The sequence below is a fragment of the Thermobia domestica genome, chromosome 7 (assembly GCF_964235325.1).
Source record: "Thermobia domestica chromosome 7, izTheDome1.hap1.1, whole genome shotgun sequence".
Taxonomy (NCBI): domain Eukaryota; kingdom Metazoa; phylum Arthropoda; class Insecta; order Zygentoma; family Lepismatidae; genus Thermobia; species Thermobia domestica.
Window position 1 is genome coordinate 203,235,941 of NC_137460.1, and position 19,083 is coordinate 203,255,023.

Here is a 19,083-nt window from a genome sequence, read left to right on the forward strand (position 1 = left end):
TTTACTGGAGCAGACGATTTTACCAAATAGAAAATTTATGGGTAAAATATGATGTGAAACTGAAACTTTTTTTTTTTTTGTCAATGGATAGTGTGAACATAAATAATTACTGTCAGTACACAACATATTGAAATGAATTTTGAGTCATAATGAAAGTATTATATATGTAAGTGTGCTCTTCCATTATCCTCATTTATACCTTCCGTCGCTGATGTGCCTGCTCCCTACAGACCCACCGTGTGCGTGGGTTTTCTCGAGGTTCTCCCGTTTCCTCCCACTTTATTCATTCCACCATTTCATTCATTACTCATCATCACCGTCTCCTTTAGCCTAACCGGCATAACCGTGGGACGTAAAACTCAAAGATTTCATTTTATTTTCCCTACAGACCCACCCTCCGCTAATTTGGACACCCTGCTGCGCTTCTGCCCTGACTCGGTTAGACGACATTCGTGCTTTTTAGTGCCCACGTTTTATGCACAGTTGTTGTTATGCCGTACGTCCACATTATGTTTATACTTAGCCCTCCTGAAGTCAATCTGCAACTTGCAATGGAGCTCCGTACCTGCTCTGCTAAGTGAAATACAAAGCTCTAACCTGACCTGAAAATATAAGATACCGGTATGTGTCGTAATTTGTTACAACTCTCTGCTCGAGTAATGTCCATATACTATAAGACCTAGTGCAAAAACCGGCAAAAGAGTACTTTGAGCAGAATTCATAGGAACCGATTCCTCCAAACTAACCAAATAACAGTGATTATATTCCTCCAATGCCCTATCCTGTGACAAAATCACTTTTGCACGAAGTGCACTCTTATATTTATAAACGGCTATCGTTTAGCTTTGGGGCATCATAAATATTATTTACAATTGTTAATATATCACAATGAGAGGAGTACAATGATACAAAAAAAAAAAAAAAAAAAGCTATCCAATTTTCGGAACTTCAGATAATCGCAGTTCTTTGGTACTTTCACTTTCACTTGAGAAACGTAGCCTATTTAAGGATGTTTTTCACAATTATTATTGACCTCAATGAGAGGAACACATTGACCTAAGTTAAATAATAATAATAATAATAATAAAAACGATCTCACTTTCAGAACTTGAGTGCAATAAGTACAATTTTTTATTACTTTCTCAAGAAAGTTGTGTGTTTTCGTGCAGTTAAATTTTGGCACACTACTCGAAATACAGTAATTGTTGAATAATTGATTCTTTTATTAATTTCTTTCTTTCTGCTGTCCAAAAGATGTTACCCTTATTTAGCGTAGATAAAATTCAGGGGGCTATCAGAAGAAATTCTCGAGAAATTGCAACTCTTTAGCTATTTGCATATCAACATGGCGTCTAGATGTGCGATACAAACTACAGTGCGAATAGCACTTACCAACTTATGCTAGGTGGCTGATAGGAAGCACGAATGCTACATTATCGAGTCAATGCAGAACGAAGCTGTTGGGAGTGCAAGGATGCGTCCCAATTGAGCAGGCGCTTCAGCAAGGTTGTGTATACGCGTAAGCGGCGGTAGTAAAAAATGTGGGTTTTGGCAATATCCAATTGTAAACATAATATACAGCTTGTGTACGCTAGACAGAAATACGCTATTTGTAGAAAGTAGTATCTATTACAAACATCTTTTATATGCACTCACTTATTTTATCCGTCGTAAAGCAATGCTTGCAGTGATTTTACACTAGTAACGTTACATTTGTAAACCTAAAATACAACTGAATTACTTTGTATTTAATACTCTCACCTACAGAAATTTGTTCCTTATAAATATATCTTTATGCAGAGTATTGAATTTTACTTGTAAATTTTCCAAAATGTGGTGCGCCTTAACTTGACCAGCACCCGTGGAATATTATACATTTTATGGTAATTTCATTATCAGTTGAGTGGCCCCGCGTAGTCTAGTCGCTATCGCTCTCGTCTTCGGTGCGAGCGGTCCCGGGTTCGATTCCCGGGCACTTGGTCGAAAAATGTAAAACGCTTTTTCAGGCCAGCCACCCTGAATAAGGTTTTCCTGCCTTTTCGTTATTCACCAGGCAAATGGCGGAGTGGTACCTAACTTACAGGTCCCAGGCCGCTTCCTTCCTTACCTTTCACCGGATTGTGTGCTCGCTGAGGGACGTCATTCCTCAAAACATGTAGGGCTAAATGGCCTTAGATGCCGAAAGTCCAGAAATCTAAACCCTAAACCTCATTGTCAGTTAGATTATATTAAGTTCCAAAAGTCGGATTGAAAATTTTTTTGTGCCGTTATGTTCTCTCAATGAGATCTATATTAACTGTTTAAACCATATGTGATGCATCAGGACTTTGGTACAATGCACTTACTTTATCCGTCGTAAAGCACTAGTTGCATATGTTTACTTTGGTGGGCCAGCCTTTTTGTGAGAAAAATGTTGAAATTACTCTAATTTTAGGTTGTCTTTGGGTTAGGTTATGTTTAGCCATAATTTCTACTTCAGAGTTTGTACAAATCGGACACTGCCTTTAAAAAACGTTGTACGATATTCTGTTCGTGAATCGAACGTCTGAATAAGTATTCGACCAGATAATCTTCTATGTGCTCCTTCTTCTTTCCAAAAATAGGCACAGAAAACTTCGGCCAACGCCATTGACTCACATTTTTATGAATGTGGCTCTCAAATTACATCGAATCAATTACCCCTATGTAACATCAACTCATTTCTCCAGTAAATCTGTTATTTACTTACTTTTGACCCCCACATCCAAACATAACCCGCACTAGTAACCCTACATTTGTAAAAATAAAATACAACTGTATGAATTGCTATTTAATTATGTCAGTTGTAGAAATTTGTTCCCCATGAACATGTCTTTCAATGCAAAGTATTGATTTTTATCTAAATTTTGCAAATATGTGGTGTGCGTAAACTTGAACAGCACACTTGCGAATTCAGCGTGCAAGCATTATTTAAATCGGAATAATGTTGTAAAACTAATTTACGTTTGTGTCCAAAAAATCGAGATGAAGCAATGAGCAATTTAATACGTCATTTGTACACTTAGTCCGATTAACAGTGTTCCCAGAGACTATCTGTTTATTACTTCAACACTTTGTAATCATTGCGTAAGTTGGATGTTTTGATGCAAGTAATTAGGTGAGGAGTAGGTATGCGTTATGACTAAATAAATCATTTTCTTATTCGATTGAATTTTACCCACGAATTGCTACACATTTATAATGTGAGTACGAACTCACATGAGATCAAAGCGGCAAGTTCAACACCGCGATTTGTGCTATTTAGTAAGTAGGAATTATCTTCACATTTATTTCGTCTCAGAGCAGAGTAACTTTATGTTGGGGTGCGTCCTTAGGGGGTGGGTACGTACGTAATGGAATGTAAGTCCGAAAAACATGTACCAACATGCGCTCGGTAGTCACTACAAGCTAACTTTGCGTCGATGCAGGTTGTGGGCTGGAGGATTTTGTCAATAGGGATCGATGGTGAGTATGCGCGTAAACAAAGAACAAGAAAATCAAAAAGTAAAGTCGAATAGGAAAATACTTGTCCACGAGCTTTTACATCGAGAATGACCTGAAACAAAAAGATCCGTTGATGACATTATTATTCAGTTTTGTTCTGGAATACTCTGTAAACAAAATTGAAGCGCTTGGAGGATGAAGGTGTTAGGTAACAAATTGAATATGACGGGAAAATTGACTTTCACAACTTTGTCGCTTAACATGCCGCCTTCATCCTTTCTAAATACCTGCACCCAGACGAGGACTCACTAAATAAGGTGTTAAGTGGCATGATTAACATATAACACGTGCATGAACCGCCAGAATGCAGCGTTTCCCTCCAAGCGCTTCAATTATAGGCAGTAAGTAGAGTCTAGACCTGAATTATACTCACCAAGTTACGGCTATGGTGATGATATCAGTCTGATAGGAGGTTATGTGTACAGTAGAAAGAAATGCAGAGATTTTATTAAACACCTCCAGGAATATTAATTTAGGAATAAATGCAGAAAAAACTAAATATATGGAAATTTGCCGTAGTCTTAATACTGCAAATTATAAATACGGTAAAATGTCGAGTAATACTTTCGAGAAAGTGGACAGTTTCAAATATCTAGGATCAACATTAACAGACCACAACCATATGGTTGCGAAACATACTGGCTTATTTTGAGGATAAAGCGCAGATTACAAATATTTGAAAACAAAATTCTGAGTCGAATATTCGGATCCAGGAGAGACGGAATGAAGAATGATGGAAACTTCATAACGAGGAACTGTATAATTTATACCATTTACCTAACATTGTTAGGGTCATTCAGTCCTCAGGAATGTAGGTGTTTTTTCAAAATTTTAACTGGAAACACAATCTGAAAAAGACCATTAGGAAGACCTAGATATGTGTGGGAAGCCGATATCAAGATGAATCTCGCATATTTAGTGATAGGAAATAGCAGCTGCATTCAGTTGCCTAAGGACAGAAATCAGTGGAGAGCTTTCGTGAATCTTCGTGTTCCATAGGTTATAGAGTTAGTAGTTGAAAGTGCTGCTCTGATAATTCAGCAGTTGTAAGCCCAGGGTCGTAGCTCAAGAAGGGATACAAAGGAAAGAAGTTAGCTCCCCAATAAATTTCAACGATTATAGTTACTTATGAGTCAAGTAAGAGAAAAAGGAACTTCATTATTATTCTTTAACGTACCGTGAAAGTTTCTGATTGTAAGAGAAAGGTATTTTTAATGTTTATTCAGCACTCAACTATACTGTCAACTAAAAGAGGGATTTGATAATTAACTAATTTTGATATGATACGAAAGAAAACTTTTTTTTTTTTTTTTGTTACATCGAAATTCAACGTACGTGCTCCAACGTTTCTCCAACTTCGCGGAATTGAGTTTTTCGAGGCTTTCAGAATACTCGTTTACTTCCTGTATAACCCCTTTATTTGACTCAAATTTTTATACTGCAGGAAAGGTTTGAATTTCGGGAATAGATGGCAGTGTGGAAGCACTTCATACTGTAGCTCGGCCAATTTTTGCTCAGCGACATGTTGTTGTTGTTGTTTTTTTTTCCTCTGCTTTGGAGTGAGTAAACGCAACAATATTGCAAATTATTTCAAAATTGTGCAAAATGAAGCGAACCTGCACAGTTAAGATGCTTGTAGCTTCTGCTATCTCGCGCACTTCCATTCGTGTGTCGACTAAAACCGAATCGTGGACTTCGCCGATGTTTTTGGATGTCAAAGCCGATTTCGGGGCTCCAGAACATTGTGCATCGTGAATTCTTGTTCTGTCACTGTTGAATTCATTTCCCCCAAAGTTCAGTAGTTTCATAACAAGGACATAGAGTCACCCAATTTAGGTAGAATCATCTCACGAATTTCCTTCGCTGTTTCCTGTTCCAGAAAAAAGAATTGAATTACACAATGAATTCCAGTTTTATCTATTTTCCCCTCTTACTCCTTACACTTCTGTTTAAGCAACTGTTAAACAACAAATTACTGTCAATGACAATTTGAGACCAGAGATCATTTATTCAAAGAAAAGAGACTTTATGATTACATGTACAATCCGCAGCAAAAACATGCAACATGAGCAAGTTTATTGTAAAACTACGCCTAACAGTCCAGGGAATCAACATGACGTCTAAGTGGCATGAATCACACCAAGAAAAACCTCGGCGTCCTCCCCTGCACACTTATTTTGGAGCAAAAGACTTTGTCGTTTCACAATAAGCATACATGCTCATGTTCCAGGTTTTTTGCTGCGGACTGTACAGTTGACGTTAGCATCGTCTATTAGTATGAGAGCCAAGTTACTTAACAAACTACCCTCGTAGTTAGAGCTTATTGTTAATGTCCAATTCTCAAAAGTTTCTCACAAAGTAAAATTAGTTTCACTTTCGAAGAGTTATAAGCATTAATAACCATGACTTTTTATGTTCACTTTCTTTTTCTTTTTGATAAACAAATATTGCATCAATTTATGGATTTAGCCCTTCTCTCTGGTCTAGTAGCTAGTGCGCTCTCCTTTGGTTCGGTGATTCCGGGTTCGATTCTCAGTGGGAAAGCATTGAATGCATTACGGTGGTTTGAATTTCACTTTATACCAGGTCTTCGTCTCATTTAGCCTCAGTACTGAAAAGAGACGCTAAAGGTCAACAAACTAACAAGCAATTTATTGATTTAGTAACGTGTTACCAGCAATTTTTTTCAATCAATACAGAATATATGAATCGCGTAATTCAAGAAGTGCCATCTCAAAAATAAGGGAAAAAGAATGTTCTTCAAATGGTTAAGGAAGTTGTAGAAATTAAACCAGGTTATTATAGAGTCTGAAGCATAGAAACTAAGATAAAAAGTGCAATTGGTGAGAAATCATCCTTAATTTGATTGGATAGTACAGGAAGTTTGTCTTCGTATTTATTTATTTATTTATTTATTTATTTATTTATTTTGATGTATTTGTCCAATTTTGTATCACTCAGAACTACGACTTTTAAGTACCACTCAAATGATCGAAACTTCTTTTGCATCTGGTAGTTCATGACATAGATAACCAGGGTGTCTGTTGACCTGGAATTAGCTTGGAATTTACTTTTGTACCTGGAGAACCAGGTAAGCGTGGAATTTAATGGAAACTTGGGTCTTTCTTAGTTACCGAAAGTAATTTAATTCTAATTGCACGAAGAAAATTAATTTTAAATCAACACGAAACAGAAAATGTTGCACTTAATAAACTATAATTTCAACACGTTATTTTTGTTACTTAAAGAATTATTATGCAAGTGGAAAGTAGAAAAGTAACTGGGCTGCTAGGAGTGTTTCTTTCAGCTCAAGGAGTTCTGAATATTATCTTTAGACTAAGCGTAGCCTAATTGTACTGAAGAAAAAAAGTGAATTAATAATATTTTCAATTTCATTTTGTAATTCTTAACTTTCTGTTTCTGTTTTGATAGTTGTTCCGTCTTTGTAGCAGTTTTTTAAAAAAAAATTCTATATGTATTTTCTTACTTTCAGTGAGTTAATAATGATCCATTATATGAGTAAATTTTGTAAAAGTAAAATAAATGCCTATTCCCCACTCAAGGAATATGAAGTAACATGTAATCATATTAACATATACTTAGATCAGGGATGCGAATAAGCAACAAACTTTTACTAACCCAAGAAAAAAACTACCAGCCCACAATCTCAGTCTTTGAATAAATATTAGAAACTCGCCCGCACCGATGAACCACTCGCCCCGGGCGAGCGGGCGAGTGGTTATTTGCATCCCTGACTTAGATGTTAGTAGAACTTCGTCATGTAGTAAAAACAAAATGTAAAAAGTTACTACTGCCAAGGGATATAAACCATACGGTAGTTAAAGGTGAAAACTTTGCTTGATTTTCTGAACTACTGCACATTTTTCTCAATTAGCCTTCTGGTAGGGTTATTAACAGTAACAATTTTCCTTTGTTTAATATATATATATACAGAGAGAGAGAGAGAGAGAGACCTGGAAAAACGTAGAATTTGGAAACGAACATTTAACAGAGACCTTGATAGCGCACAGTTTAGTCACATCTTTTGACAGAGAGAGCTCCCTCGTGGCTAAGCGGTTAGCATACATCCATTTGGCGTGGGAGACCCGCGTTCGATTCCCGGCGGGAGCTCATGTGGTTTGGATTCCACATTAATCAGTAGGTCCACGTCTTATATAGCCTCGCTGCTGAAAGGAACGCTAAACTAAAATAAACTCAACTCAACTTTTGACAGAGAATTTACATTAAAAAGTCACAGAACATATCTTGAGTGGGATGATACAAGTATCTGACTTGCTTGTGGACTATAATCTTTCTTAAGAGATGTAAATTAGGCCTTCAGATAGATTAAGGATTTAGATTAGAAGTAATTTAGATGAAGAGAACCTTGATACGCATAGCATATTATAAAAGTGTATAAAAATAACCAAGGTCGTAACAAAAAATCATATCAGTATCATAGTTAATTATTAAATTAGCTTAGGTGTCAGATGTCTTAGCTGGTGTATGTATATAAGACTGTACAGTTATCCTGTAACTCATAGTGTCTGATGAAGCCAAAATTAGTTGGTGAAACTGTAACACGTGTTTAATTTTTAATGAAAATATAATGGTTCTGCAAAGCAAATATTTAGTGTGTATATAAGTATAGAAGTATTTTGACAACAGTAACAAGCTGTTTTTCTCCACACTTTTATACAAGTTTTCTAATAGTGCAATTGTTTTATAAAAGCAAGCGAGAATTACTTAAGAAAATTTTATTGTACAAGAAACTAATTTCTCGCATTCATTTAGTATCGAAATGTTAAAATGAAGTGTTCTCTACTTCCGCATGGACAATGCGAGATGAGCCAATAAGAGGGCGTCTGATCCTTAAATGGCGCTTGTAAAAAGAGGTTTCCAGAAAGTTTCTATACAAACTATGGTATGTTCTCATCTTTAGTTATTGGAGAACAATGTTTTTTTTATTTGATTGCTTCATTTAAAAATTACAAATTATATACTGAAAAAATTATGAAATTCGTTTCTGTTCTTTTGCGATATTCAGTAACATATGAATGGATTTTAAGGATCGTTTTTCTGTTACAGGCTATGTTTCATGTGTTCAATTAATCGGTGGAAAGAGAACGTATCGATTTATAATTTCTTATGTTAGTGAGAAGATTTTATTGCTTAAAGTTAATATTATGTTAAGGTCATAAAGAAATCATTTTCTTTTGAGAGATATTAATTAACAATTAGAAATTACTACAGCCCTGTTGATAAAGGAAATTTGTACTCACCATTACAAACTTCAGTACTGTCTGTACGTCGTTTCAGATCGTTGTGGAACCTTTCAGCTGCATCAGAAGGAACGACGGTGAAAGATGTGGAGTAGGAATCCATGACTAAACTTAAATCGACAAAAAGAAAACTTAAAAAGTTGGATTACAGTTACATATTTATTTTGGAACTATAGAAGACATTTTAACAGTCACTATTTGCAACTTTTAACTGGATATTATGGTAGCTGGGCGATGTCACTGAGTGAAGAAAGTTTATTGGACACGGCTCAGGTAGAGAATTGCATTTTTTTCAGTGCTTTTAGAATTACTCTGTACGTAGAACAATTATTTTTAATTTACTAATGTACGCTGTAGGATACATATTTAAATGAAATACCTCCGTGAAAAAGTTTATCTTTAAATTATGATGATCTTGCTTTAAATTTAAATTAAAGTAAGATGAGAGGATCCATAATAGTTCTGGAGCAGCAGTTCAAGAAGTTACTGAAGAAAGTAGCAGAGACTAGTGAAATAATTTAAAGAAGATTAACTTTCTTACGGATATAAAATTAATAATATTTTATTTACGTTCATAGTTTGTTTCTTCAACCGAAGTACAGTTCGTATATAAAGGATACTGCCCTCTACGTATGTTGGCTCGTGCCGTAAATAACTCATCAGCCGCGGGAACTTACGGAAAACACCCTCGGTAACTAAATGGCCAATCAGAACCCTCATTTTAATCAATCGACAGCCGCTTGTCAAGTTCACGTGGAGTCTTAGGTGCCACAGTTCCAACCGCTGTCCTTTCAGTTAGTGATTAGAAGACTGCTAGCGTATGTAGTTTCCTTATATACATACTAGAGATGCTAAAAAGCCGGCTGTTTTGAATCGATGTTTTTTTTTTTTCACATAAAAGCCTGCTTTTTTGGGAGGGGGGGAAACTGAAATTCTGGCTTTTTTCATTTTCGTGATTTTTTTAAAATCTAAATAGCTTCCTTATAGTATACTCTATAGTTAAGTAAGATTTCATGACCTAAATGTCATATTTCGCTCTGGAATTCACCATCATGATGAATGGAGTACAAGTTTTATGAATTAAAGTAAACATAAAGTACGTTGTATTTAAGAGCAATTTTAGATGCTATTTAACTTAATTTTAACTTATGAGTTATCGACATTTTTTTTCTTCTCTAGATCATTTTATTTTTACTCATCTCTATTTCATTTCTTAAAGCTTAGTACTCTAGCTTCTAGCACGTAAGTTAAACTTATGTTTTTCAATATATCCGTCAGAGTATACTTCCACATTTCTATTATACTATAGCTGTGCAATGATGTAGCAATAATCTTCCGGATACAACCTTGAATACATTTATTTATAAACCATTTTATATAAATAAATGATTTATAAATAAGTGTATTCAAGGTTGCATCCCGAAGATTATTGCTAAATCATTGCACAGCTATAGTATAATAGAAATGTAGCGCATTTAGAAATGTATTTTGGGAGGGTTTTCTCTGATCAATGTTTGGTTTTTCTAAAAATCCCTAATTTTTATTTGGGAGGAACTTGAAGTTAATGAGTACAGGGATAATTAATATTTCGTTTCGTTTGTAGGGTAAAAGAAGGGATGTTCGCCCTACTGGGTATTTCGCCGTACTTGCTGCGGTTTTTCTAATCGTAGATAAAAACTGCATGTTGGAAACACACTTATTCCTCTAAAAAAATCAACTAACATGTGCGGTATTTCTACTGACATCTGCCATGTGATGAGCGAATAGCAAACAAGCAGCATAGTTTTGAATGTGCAGTTACATCTACACAGAAGGCAAAGAACAATTTCAAGATTACGTTGAAAATTGTAATTTTCTTGGCACATAAGAAATATTTTTCTTCATTTTGATTATTGATATCGTAACATCAAACTGTAATAAAATTGTGATAAGATTTGCTTTGGAAAAAGTGCATTCACAAGTAAACGTAAGGTGCTTTCTTTCGACTACGCTTTAGCTGGTAAGTTCGCCTGAAAGCTTTACAATGCAGCGACTTTTCCTTTTACATGTGATCTTTAACACACAACTTGTTCACAATACGTATGAACAAAATGGTGGTAGACGTTATAGTGTGAAAGCGTAAATACTTTCGGATGTCACAGTTTTACTAAGTATTTAGAAAAAATCAGGATTCAATAAAAAGAGAATTTTGAAGCTAAAAGAAAATATGTCGTATTCATAGTCAATAACCGATCAACTATCTTCTTTTTCAAGAGAACCATGCTCATTGACAGACTCTTCAGGTTCTCCAGATGGTTACGAAACAGAACCAAAGATATATCTGTAGTAAAATACCTACCGAAGAAGGTAACACCGAAGAACTAAAGAAAACCTACTAACTTACGGAAGCCCATGACTTCTTGTTCAGTTCTTTTAAGTGTGAAAAACATTTTTACATCGACAAAATCCAGTAACAAGTAAGACATGGGAAGGCTGGTCTGTAATGATAAAAATAGTAGTGAGTGAAAATTATCAACTCAGCAAAGTGGAATGGCGTCTTATAAGCAAAACCAGGATGTAGGGGATATATCTTTCAAAGCACGTTCGTTAAACATGTTTGTATTAAACTTGTATAAGGACTTTGTATTATAAGAAGTTTATATTGCAAATTTCTAACACTTTTAAACTTTGTTCTGTGAGTTTTTGGCAAAACAAGGCATTTCATACACTTAAACTATCGATAAAATGATAAATTTATTATATGGCGATTTTCCTAGCATATGGAGGAAATTTCGCCACTTTTTCTCATTTTAGTTATTTGAATGTTACGTCAAGATATAATTAACACAGTGTTTACTTTATATTCCTCATAATCCATAATGATTACTTTTTGTATAGTATAAGTTTTCTTTTTGCCTCAATTCACTTAGAAGAAAAAATAACAAAAGAATTTTGATGGCGAACTTCCCTTTCTTTACCCTATATTTAGCATAATCTTCTGAATACAACCTTGACCATTTTGTACTGATAATCGGTGGCGGATTTAGAAAAGTATTTTGGGAGGGTGTTTTTCTTATTAATGTTTAGTTTTCTAAAAAATCCTGATTTTTATTTGAGGGGAGCTTGAACTAATATTTAATTTGTTTTAGAATTCCGTAATTTCGGGGAACAGGCTTCAGTCCGAAAGACACATCCTCACCCTAACCCCTTTCGCAAATCCATCACTGCTGGTAATTAGTAATAACAACGATTTAAAAACAATAAGAAAGGAAGTCAGTCAAGACTCACAGTACAGGCACTATCTCTACATTCACAGATGGAATTAAGAAAACTTTTGTCAGAATAGTCGACTGCGGGATTGAATCCCGGACGTCCCGATAGAAGCGCAGAAGCTAACTACTTACTCATGGTTGTTGTGCAGTTGTGCTTGACTTGGCTTAAATGTATTCCAGTTTTTTTTGCCTTTCTTTTTCTTTTTTCTTAAAAGGGAGAGTTCCTTGATTATATGTTGAAACCCTCTTGTTAAAAATCCAGAAACCTTCTGGATTGAGTAAATCGTGATGGTGGTTATATATTCTAGAGCCTTGAAAACGACACACTTAGATGAAAGATCTATTACACATCCATGAAAGGAAAATTCGGTACTTTCCCGATTCTAAACCAATTCATGATTTATTTTCCAGATTTTATATTATTCAACCACTAATTAAATGAGCTTTTGTGTTGTAGAGAAGCGAAACAAAGTCTGCTTTATCAATTTAAAGCAGAATTTTGAAAAAAGTCCAAAATTTCCCAAGCAAAAAAGCGAATCAGAAAAAAACTTTTTTTCTCAGAAAAGCCTTTTTTTTCGAGCCGTTGCATCTCTAATATATATATTCTCAATTGTAGAAATGTGGAGGCCCTCGGAGGCTATAACACTGGAAATGGGAAGAAAGAGCAGACACAGTGGTTCTTAAGACATTGCAACTCCGCAATTGCGATCCAAAGAGGGATAGAGGGAGGAAGGGATACTGTTTAAAATTCAGCGTGGGAACTTCAAGGACATTTGCCGAACTGCACTCCTATTGAGTGAACAAACTATATCTATGTGAATTTCTCATAATATTAGATGAACGATCTCACAAAAACTTGTTGTATACAAGGGGAATTTCCATAAATAATGACACAAATTATTAAAACTGATCTAGTTACATGTTGCGTATTTATTGTCACTTTTATTCTTCGTGTGTGTAACTACAGTTTGCGTTACATTAATTAATTAATTAATTAATTTCATAACTACAACACAACAGGCTTAATGCCCAGTTATAGTGTCGTCTACATAATTATCTAACATACATTATTATACCGTCGTTAAATTATGGAGAAGTTATTGTCTGACAATTGTTTTGAACTTGTTTTCGGACATACTAAATATATCTATTACATGAAATCGAATCATTTCGGTATATGAAGCTCACATTCTCCACTGAGGAGACTTATGTAGGGTGTTAGTTCTTGCTTCTCTACAATAGAATGTTCCAGTGTTTGCTGTTCTAGTCTTACCTGTTGGGACACGTAATAATACTTCTGATACTAATTTTGGAGAATCAATTTTACCATTTAATAATTTATGTAAGAACAATAAATCAAAAAAACAACTCCTTTTTTCTAATATTTGAAAACTAAAATTAGTTACTAAGTCATAGGGGACATAATTTGGGTAGAAACCGGTTTTCTTGCATGGAAGTATTTTTAAAAATTTAAATTGTATATTTTCTATTGCATCAGAGTATTTAGAGACATTTGATATCCAAACAGTATAACATTGTGCTTGTTTGTGTAACTATGTCGACACTTACGGAAATATTCAATGAGAATGGGCTCGTGGCATAACTACAACACACCACAATACTGTTAATGTTACACATTAGTGCAACGGAGGAAGATGATGCCACTCTAGTGGATCAACTGGGGTTGATTAAGACAAAGAGGCTGCATCTAGAAATTTCAGTAGAAATGTCACTGTAATACTTTTTTAACAACAGCGTCCGTGCTGCAAGATGAAGGTGGTGGTGGGTGTGACTTATTATTATAGTTTTTTGTGGGTCCTTATGCAACTACGATTTACGAAGCGCCGGCCCTACTATTAATGTAAGCTCCTAACTAAGGCGTGGTTTGACTCGGGTACAGTTGGCGGGTTCACAGATTATTATGCAAGACCAGCCTTCATAGTATATGTCGTTCTCCATCACACTATCTTCATTCCAAGAGAGCTAGCGTCAGAACTATACAAGTAATATTATTACTACTAAAAACAGCCCTTTTACATAAGTTTTTCTGTGTAATACAACAATGGTAAGGTTTTTCATTCTCATGTTATGCAGTCTTTTAATGTGAAAAAATGAATAACCATTAGATAACAACACACGTCCATATGTTTTGAATGCATTTTTAAGGAAGCAACAGTTGTATTTAAGAGGAACTATACAGAGTGGCCCCAAAATAGGTATACACTCCTGCATTGATCAAGTATAACATTCTAGTTTATGGATTTATTTGCTTCGACTGTTCCTGGCTTAAGTTATAAGTAAAAAGACGTTAAGAGCAAATAATAAAGAAACTAGGTCTATCTGTTTGATAAGAATACGAAATTATATAAAATATAGTGAGTTGATCAGTAAGGGACTGTATACCTACTTTTGGGCCACCCTGTACAGTATTTGAGCGTCCGTTTCTTTGTTTACACTTAGCAATTGTCAGCTTTCATATTATAAAACAAAAAGGTATTACTTTCACTGGAGCCATTGCATATCTTTTTCTTGTTTAATATTAATCTTTGTACGCAGAAATTAAACCCAGAAGTGATTATTGAATTTCACAGAAATCAATTATGTGACATTTACTGTAACAGGAATGTGTGTGATATTAGTAGTAGTCTCTGTATGTATATGTTCTCGTTTTCCATTCATCAAATATCCTTACGAAGATATATTAACAAAAGGAGATAATAAATGATGTAGTTGTTAGTGTTCCATTTACACGACTATCAATATGTATTGTTTGTTTTATTTACAGACCAAAGCTATGGCCCAGCTTGAAGTTTATGTTGTAGTCACATCTGCTCGAAACGTAGTAAGCATACACAAAAATTACAACTGTTAGTTAACTGTTTACGAGAAAGTGAAACCATTAAAATGTTCCCGTGGTCGAAGCGAGCTGTAAATATTAAACAGGAACGTAGGGAGCCTGTTGATCCTTTTGCTAGTGTGGAGAGAATCCGCCATGCTCCTAGTGTAGGAGAAGTCGTACTTCCTCGGAGAACTGCCACCGTTCCACGTGGACCAGCCAGACTTATTTCTGGTGGCGCTCAGGATCCTTTGGCTGTTACGGAGTATCCACCTGTTCAAAATTACACAAGTAATTTCGGATTTCGCCGGAGCCAAACTTTAGATCCATTAGAGACTGATTCATTCGTTGTAGAAAATGACGTAGCTGGTGTTGGCGAATTGATAACGGGCCTTAAGGAAGAATTTATAGAAGATGATGAAAAACCTATGGTTACACCTGTCGAGGGTAAGATGATCGTTGACCGCAATGGAGTACGAATCACAGTATGTGATGTAGATGCTATGTTAGACAATGCCAGTACAAAAAAAGGCAAATATATCACGAAGACCTCTCGAAAATATCGTCGGTTTCGAAGCGCTTTGAGAAAGCAGCGACTTGCTCAATTAGAAGCGGCTCAAAATAGCAACGATAGCACAGAAGCAAATCTCATATCAAACGTCGTAGAGAAAGAACCCAATACTTTAAAGCTGGAAGATGGGGAAAGTGCATCAGAAATGCAAAGTATAGATACCAATAGTATTACTATTAGAAAACAAAACCCAAAACAATTGAGAAGTAAGTCAAAATGTAATGTGAAGAAACCGAAAGTAAACAAGAAAGAAATAACGGGTAGTACTGAGATAAACGTAGCATCAAACAGCGATATAGAAAACGGAAGTTTTCAGCCGAGTGACGAGAATTCAGTTGAGAATGTAAGGCAAGTATCCGATCAGGATATTCCTAGCAGTTCCGTCGACAGAGAGTCATCCGTGTCCGAAAAAGAGGATCTAGCAGTTCCAGAAAGTTCGTCGCAAACTAACTCTCTCTCTTCCCTATCAAACGACGAAGATACGTCGATGAACGCTGTAGAAAATGCAGAGAATGCAACTACTATTCCCATACAGTCTGTAATTTTGAAACAGGAGCCTGTATTTAATGACTTTGGACCCGAGAGCCAACCAGTGACTTCCGTGAAGCAAGAAGTCAAAGTGGAATATGATGAGTACAACATTTCGGCAGAGGACACGGCCGAATCTTTACTACCAGACAGGTTAGTGTAGTGTCAATGTAAATATTTACATATTGATGGAGACGTTAAAGCTTTTATTTCTTTTTAGTCATGACTAGGTGTTAGCCCAGTTGATACGTCCTCATTACATGTTCTCATGACAATCACTTTGGAACGAATGGATCAATTCAAGGCTAGTTTTAGGTGAGTTACACAGAATTGTGTTCTCTCTACAAAGAAAATTAGCAAATATGTTGCTATTGGCGAGGAAACTTGTAAGAGGAAGATAACCGTTTTGATCTCGACTCTACAATTCCATACATTCGTCATTATTTGAGCTAATTCTTTTAAGGATAGGTAAGCCAAGGAAACATTTTTCTAAAATTAGCTCCGTAAATATTATTATTATTATTATTATTATTATTATTATTATTATTATTATTATTATTATTATTATTATTAACCGCATATTCAGGCATTAAAAGTATGGAAAATTATAGAAGTAATGAACATAAACATTGAATGACATACAAAGCCTGAAATAAGTCGTCTATCATGTTCAAATAATGTAGTAACATCTGATTTTTATTTGTAGAGCATATTACTTGAAAGAAAAAAAGTATGAATTTCTTCCCATGTACATATAATAAGTAAGCTGTTTATAGTAATTTGTCACGTTGTACAGCAGTCCAGTTCAAAGTATTTCATTACTTTACACACAGCAGCCCGAAGAAAGAAATTATTGGTAATCTTCGAATGAGTATATGAATTATTAAGTATATTTTAATATAATACATTTTGACAGTATGTCTCAACGAATTACTAATTATGGTTGGATATAGCAATGAAGCATTTTGGTCAAAGTGTCTTTCTTTTTGTATTATATGCAACTATTTTTTCCAAAATCTAAAGGTACCTTTCTGTTCTCGGGGATTTAATCGGGGCATATTTAAAATATGCAATAAATATGGATCAAATTCATTTGATATATTTTAAACTTCGAACGTTTTAGTTTGTTCAAGTTCTTGTTTGCCGCAGCAACTCGTCTTATGTGTGCTATTCATTATAGTTTTGAAATTAAACTAAATAAAACTGACCAAAACACTTAAGTATATATTTATAACATTTTTGTAACATTTTCGGCAATGTAACATTACCTTGTGAGACACTTAATAAGGTCGATGTTACATTCCCGAAACTGTTACACAAATTTTATTAATGTACAGGTGTCCATATAAAACCTCCCTGATTACAAATATTAATTGCATGGAAACTTTTAGTGCCAGAGAAAACAGTTTGAGACATCTTGAGGAGTAACTCATTTCTTTCTTTCTTTCTTTTTTTTTTTCTATATATGCACTTCTATATGGGTCCCGTTAGTAGCTCTCAGAATGTTCAGTCGATATTCTATCTCCCGCCATGTGTTGTATAGCATTTTCTGTGTGATCGAGTTGATGGCTTCTTCAATTTTGTGACGAAGAGCAGGGATATCACGTACAGGTGTGGCGTAGACTCTATCTTTGACATAGCCCCATAGGAAAAAATCCATATGGGTTATGTCGGGAGATCGCAGGGCTCAAGGAGTGGGACCATCGCTGTGGAAACGTTCGGTCTAAAGCTCTACGAACATCTAGACACCAATGCGGTGGGACACCATTCTGTTGAAATATCACGTTTGGTTGCAAGGGGAGTAACTGTGGAAAAGCAAAGTGTTCAAGCATGTCCAGATAAACGGGACCAATTATTGTGTGTTCCATTTAGAAGAATGGTCCGATAATTCTGTTGCGTCCCAAAACACACTACACGTTCACTTTCTCACTACCTCTGACATATTCACGAACGACGTATGTGGGTTCGGAACTCCAAGTGCGCACATTGTATGACGATTCACCTTGCCTGATGTGTGGAAGGTTGCCTCATCAATGAAAATCACCCTCCCCAAGTACTCGGGATCATCCTCGGTCCGTTCTAGAATCTCCGTTGCAAACTTGGTTCGTTTTGGTAGGTCATCGGGCTGTAGTGCTTGAACGATTAGCACCTTATATGCATACAAACGAGTCTTCTGTGGAGCACTTTATGGACCGTTGAACGTGGGATGTTCAACTCGCGCGACGCTCTACGAACGGACTTTGTTGGGCTTCTAGTGAAGGCCTCACTGACCTAATCCACAGTTTCCTCAGACGTTCGTGTTTTGACCGAGCCAGACTTTTGATTGACACTCCCCGTGGCCAAAAACTTCTCAAAAACATGTTTTATTAATGGTCTTGACGTCTGGTGGATCCCATTAGTACTTTCGTCTGAAGTTCTTTGCACGGTAATTGGTTATTTAGTCTCAGCAATCACACCAGACACTGCGCTTTCTCTTGTGCTGTTGTCATTTTTGTTCATGAATATCTGTAACAAATAACAACAATTAACAATCAACAACAAAAAACTGTTTGAGTTGCTCTTCAAGATGCCGCAAACTGTTATACTCTGGCACTAATAGTTTCCATGCAATTTTAATATTTGTAATGAGGGAGTTTTCATGTGGACACCCTGTATATTTAAGTGTTTTGGTCAGTTTTGTTTTATGAAAATTCTACCATTTCTCGCAGCGACATTCCTTCCATGTCTTGGGGATAGAGCTAAACTTTGACGTAAATGTAACAATTTCAGTTATTTTTAAGTTTCTTAGAATTGACAAACATTTCTTTGAAAAAAATATCTCCTTAGTTATCCCAATGAAAACCCGATTTGAAGAAAATGCAAAGAGTAGACGGATGTAAGCGATAATGTAGACAATATAATGCGAATCAGGCAAAATAGGCGTAATAAATTTTACTGAAATTGAAGCAAAGACTCGCAGCTCAATTCCAGCACGTTTATTATTATTATTATTATTATTATTATTATTATTATTATTATTATTATTATTATTATTATTATTATTATTAATAATAATAATAATAATAATAATAATAATTGTAAGATTCACGTTGT

At 35.4% G+C, this 19,083-nt stretch overlaps 1 protein-coding gene across 2 annotated transcripts in view; it reads left to right on the forward strand.

Moving 5' to 3' along the window:
• LOC145690673 (uncharacterized) overlaps positions 1 to 19,083 on the forward strand; it is a 30,107-nt gene that overhangs the window by 552 nt on the left and 10,472 nt on the right. Inside the window, exons 2-3 of one of the 2 annotated variants that reach the window (XM_081765808.1) lie at positions 8,842 to 9,077; positions 14,841 to 16,143. In XM_081765808.1, the coding sequence (XP_081621934.1) occupies positions 14,960 to 16,143 (1,184 nt within the window). In that variant the 5' untranslated portion in view covers positions 8,842 to 9,077; positions 14,841 to 14,959. The remainder of the gene's footprint in view (positions 1 to 8,841; positions 9,078 to 14,840; positions 16,144 to 19,083) is intronic. The other variant, XM_081765809.1, reaches the window with a different exon arrangement.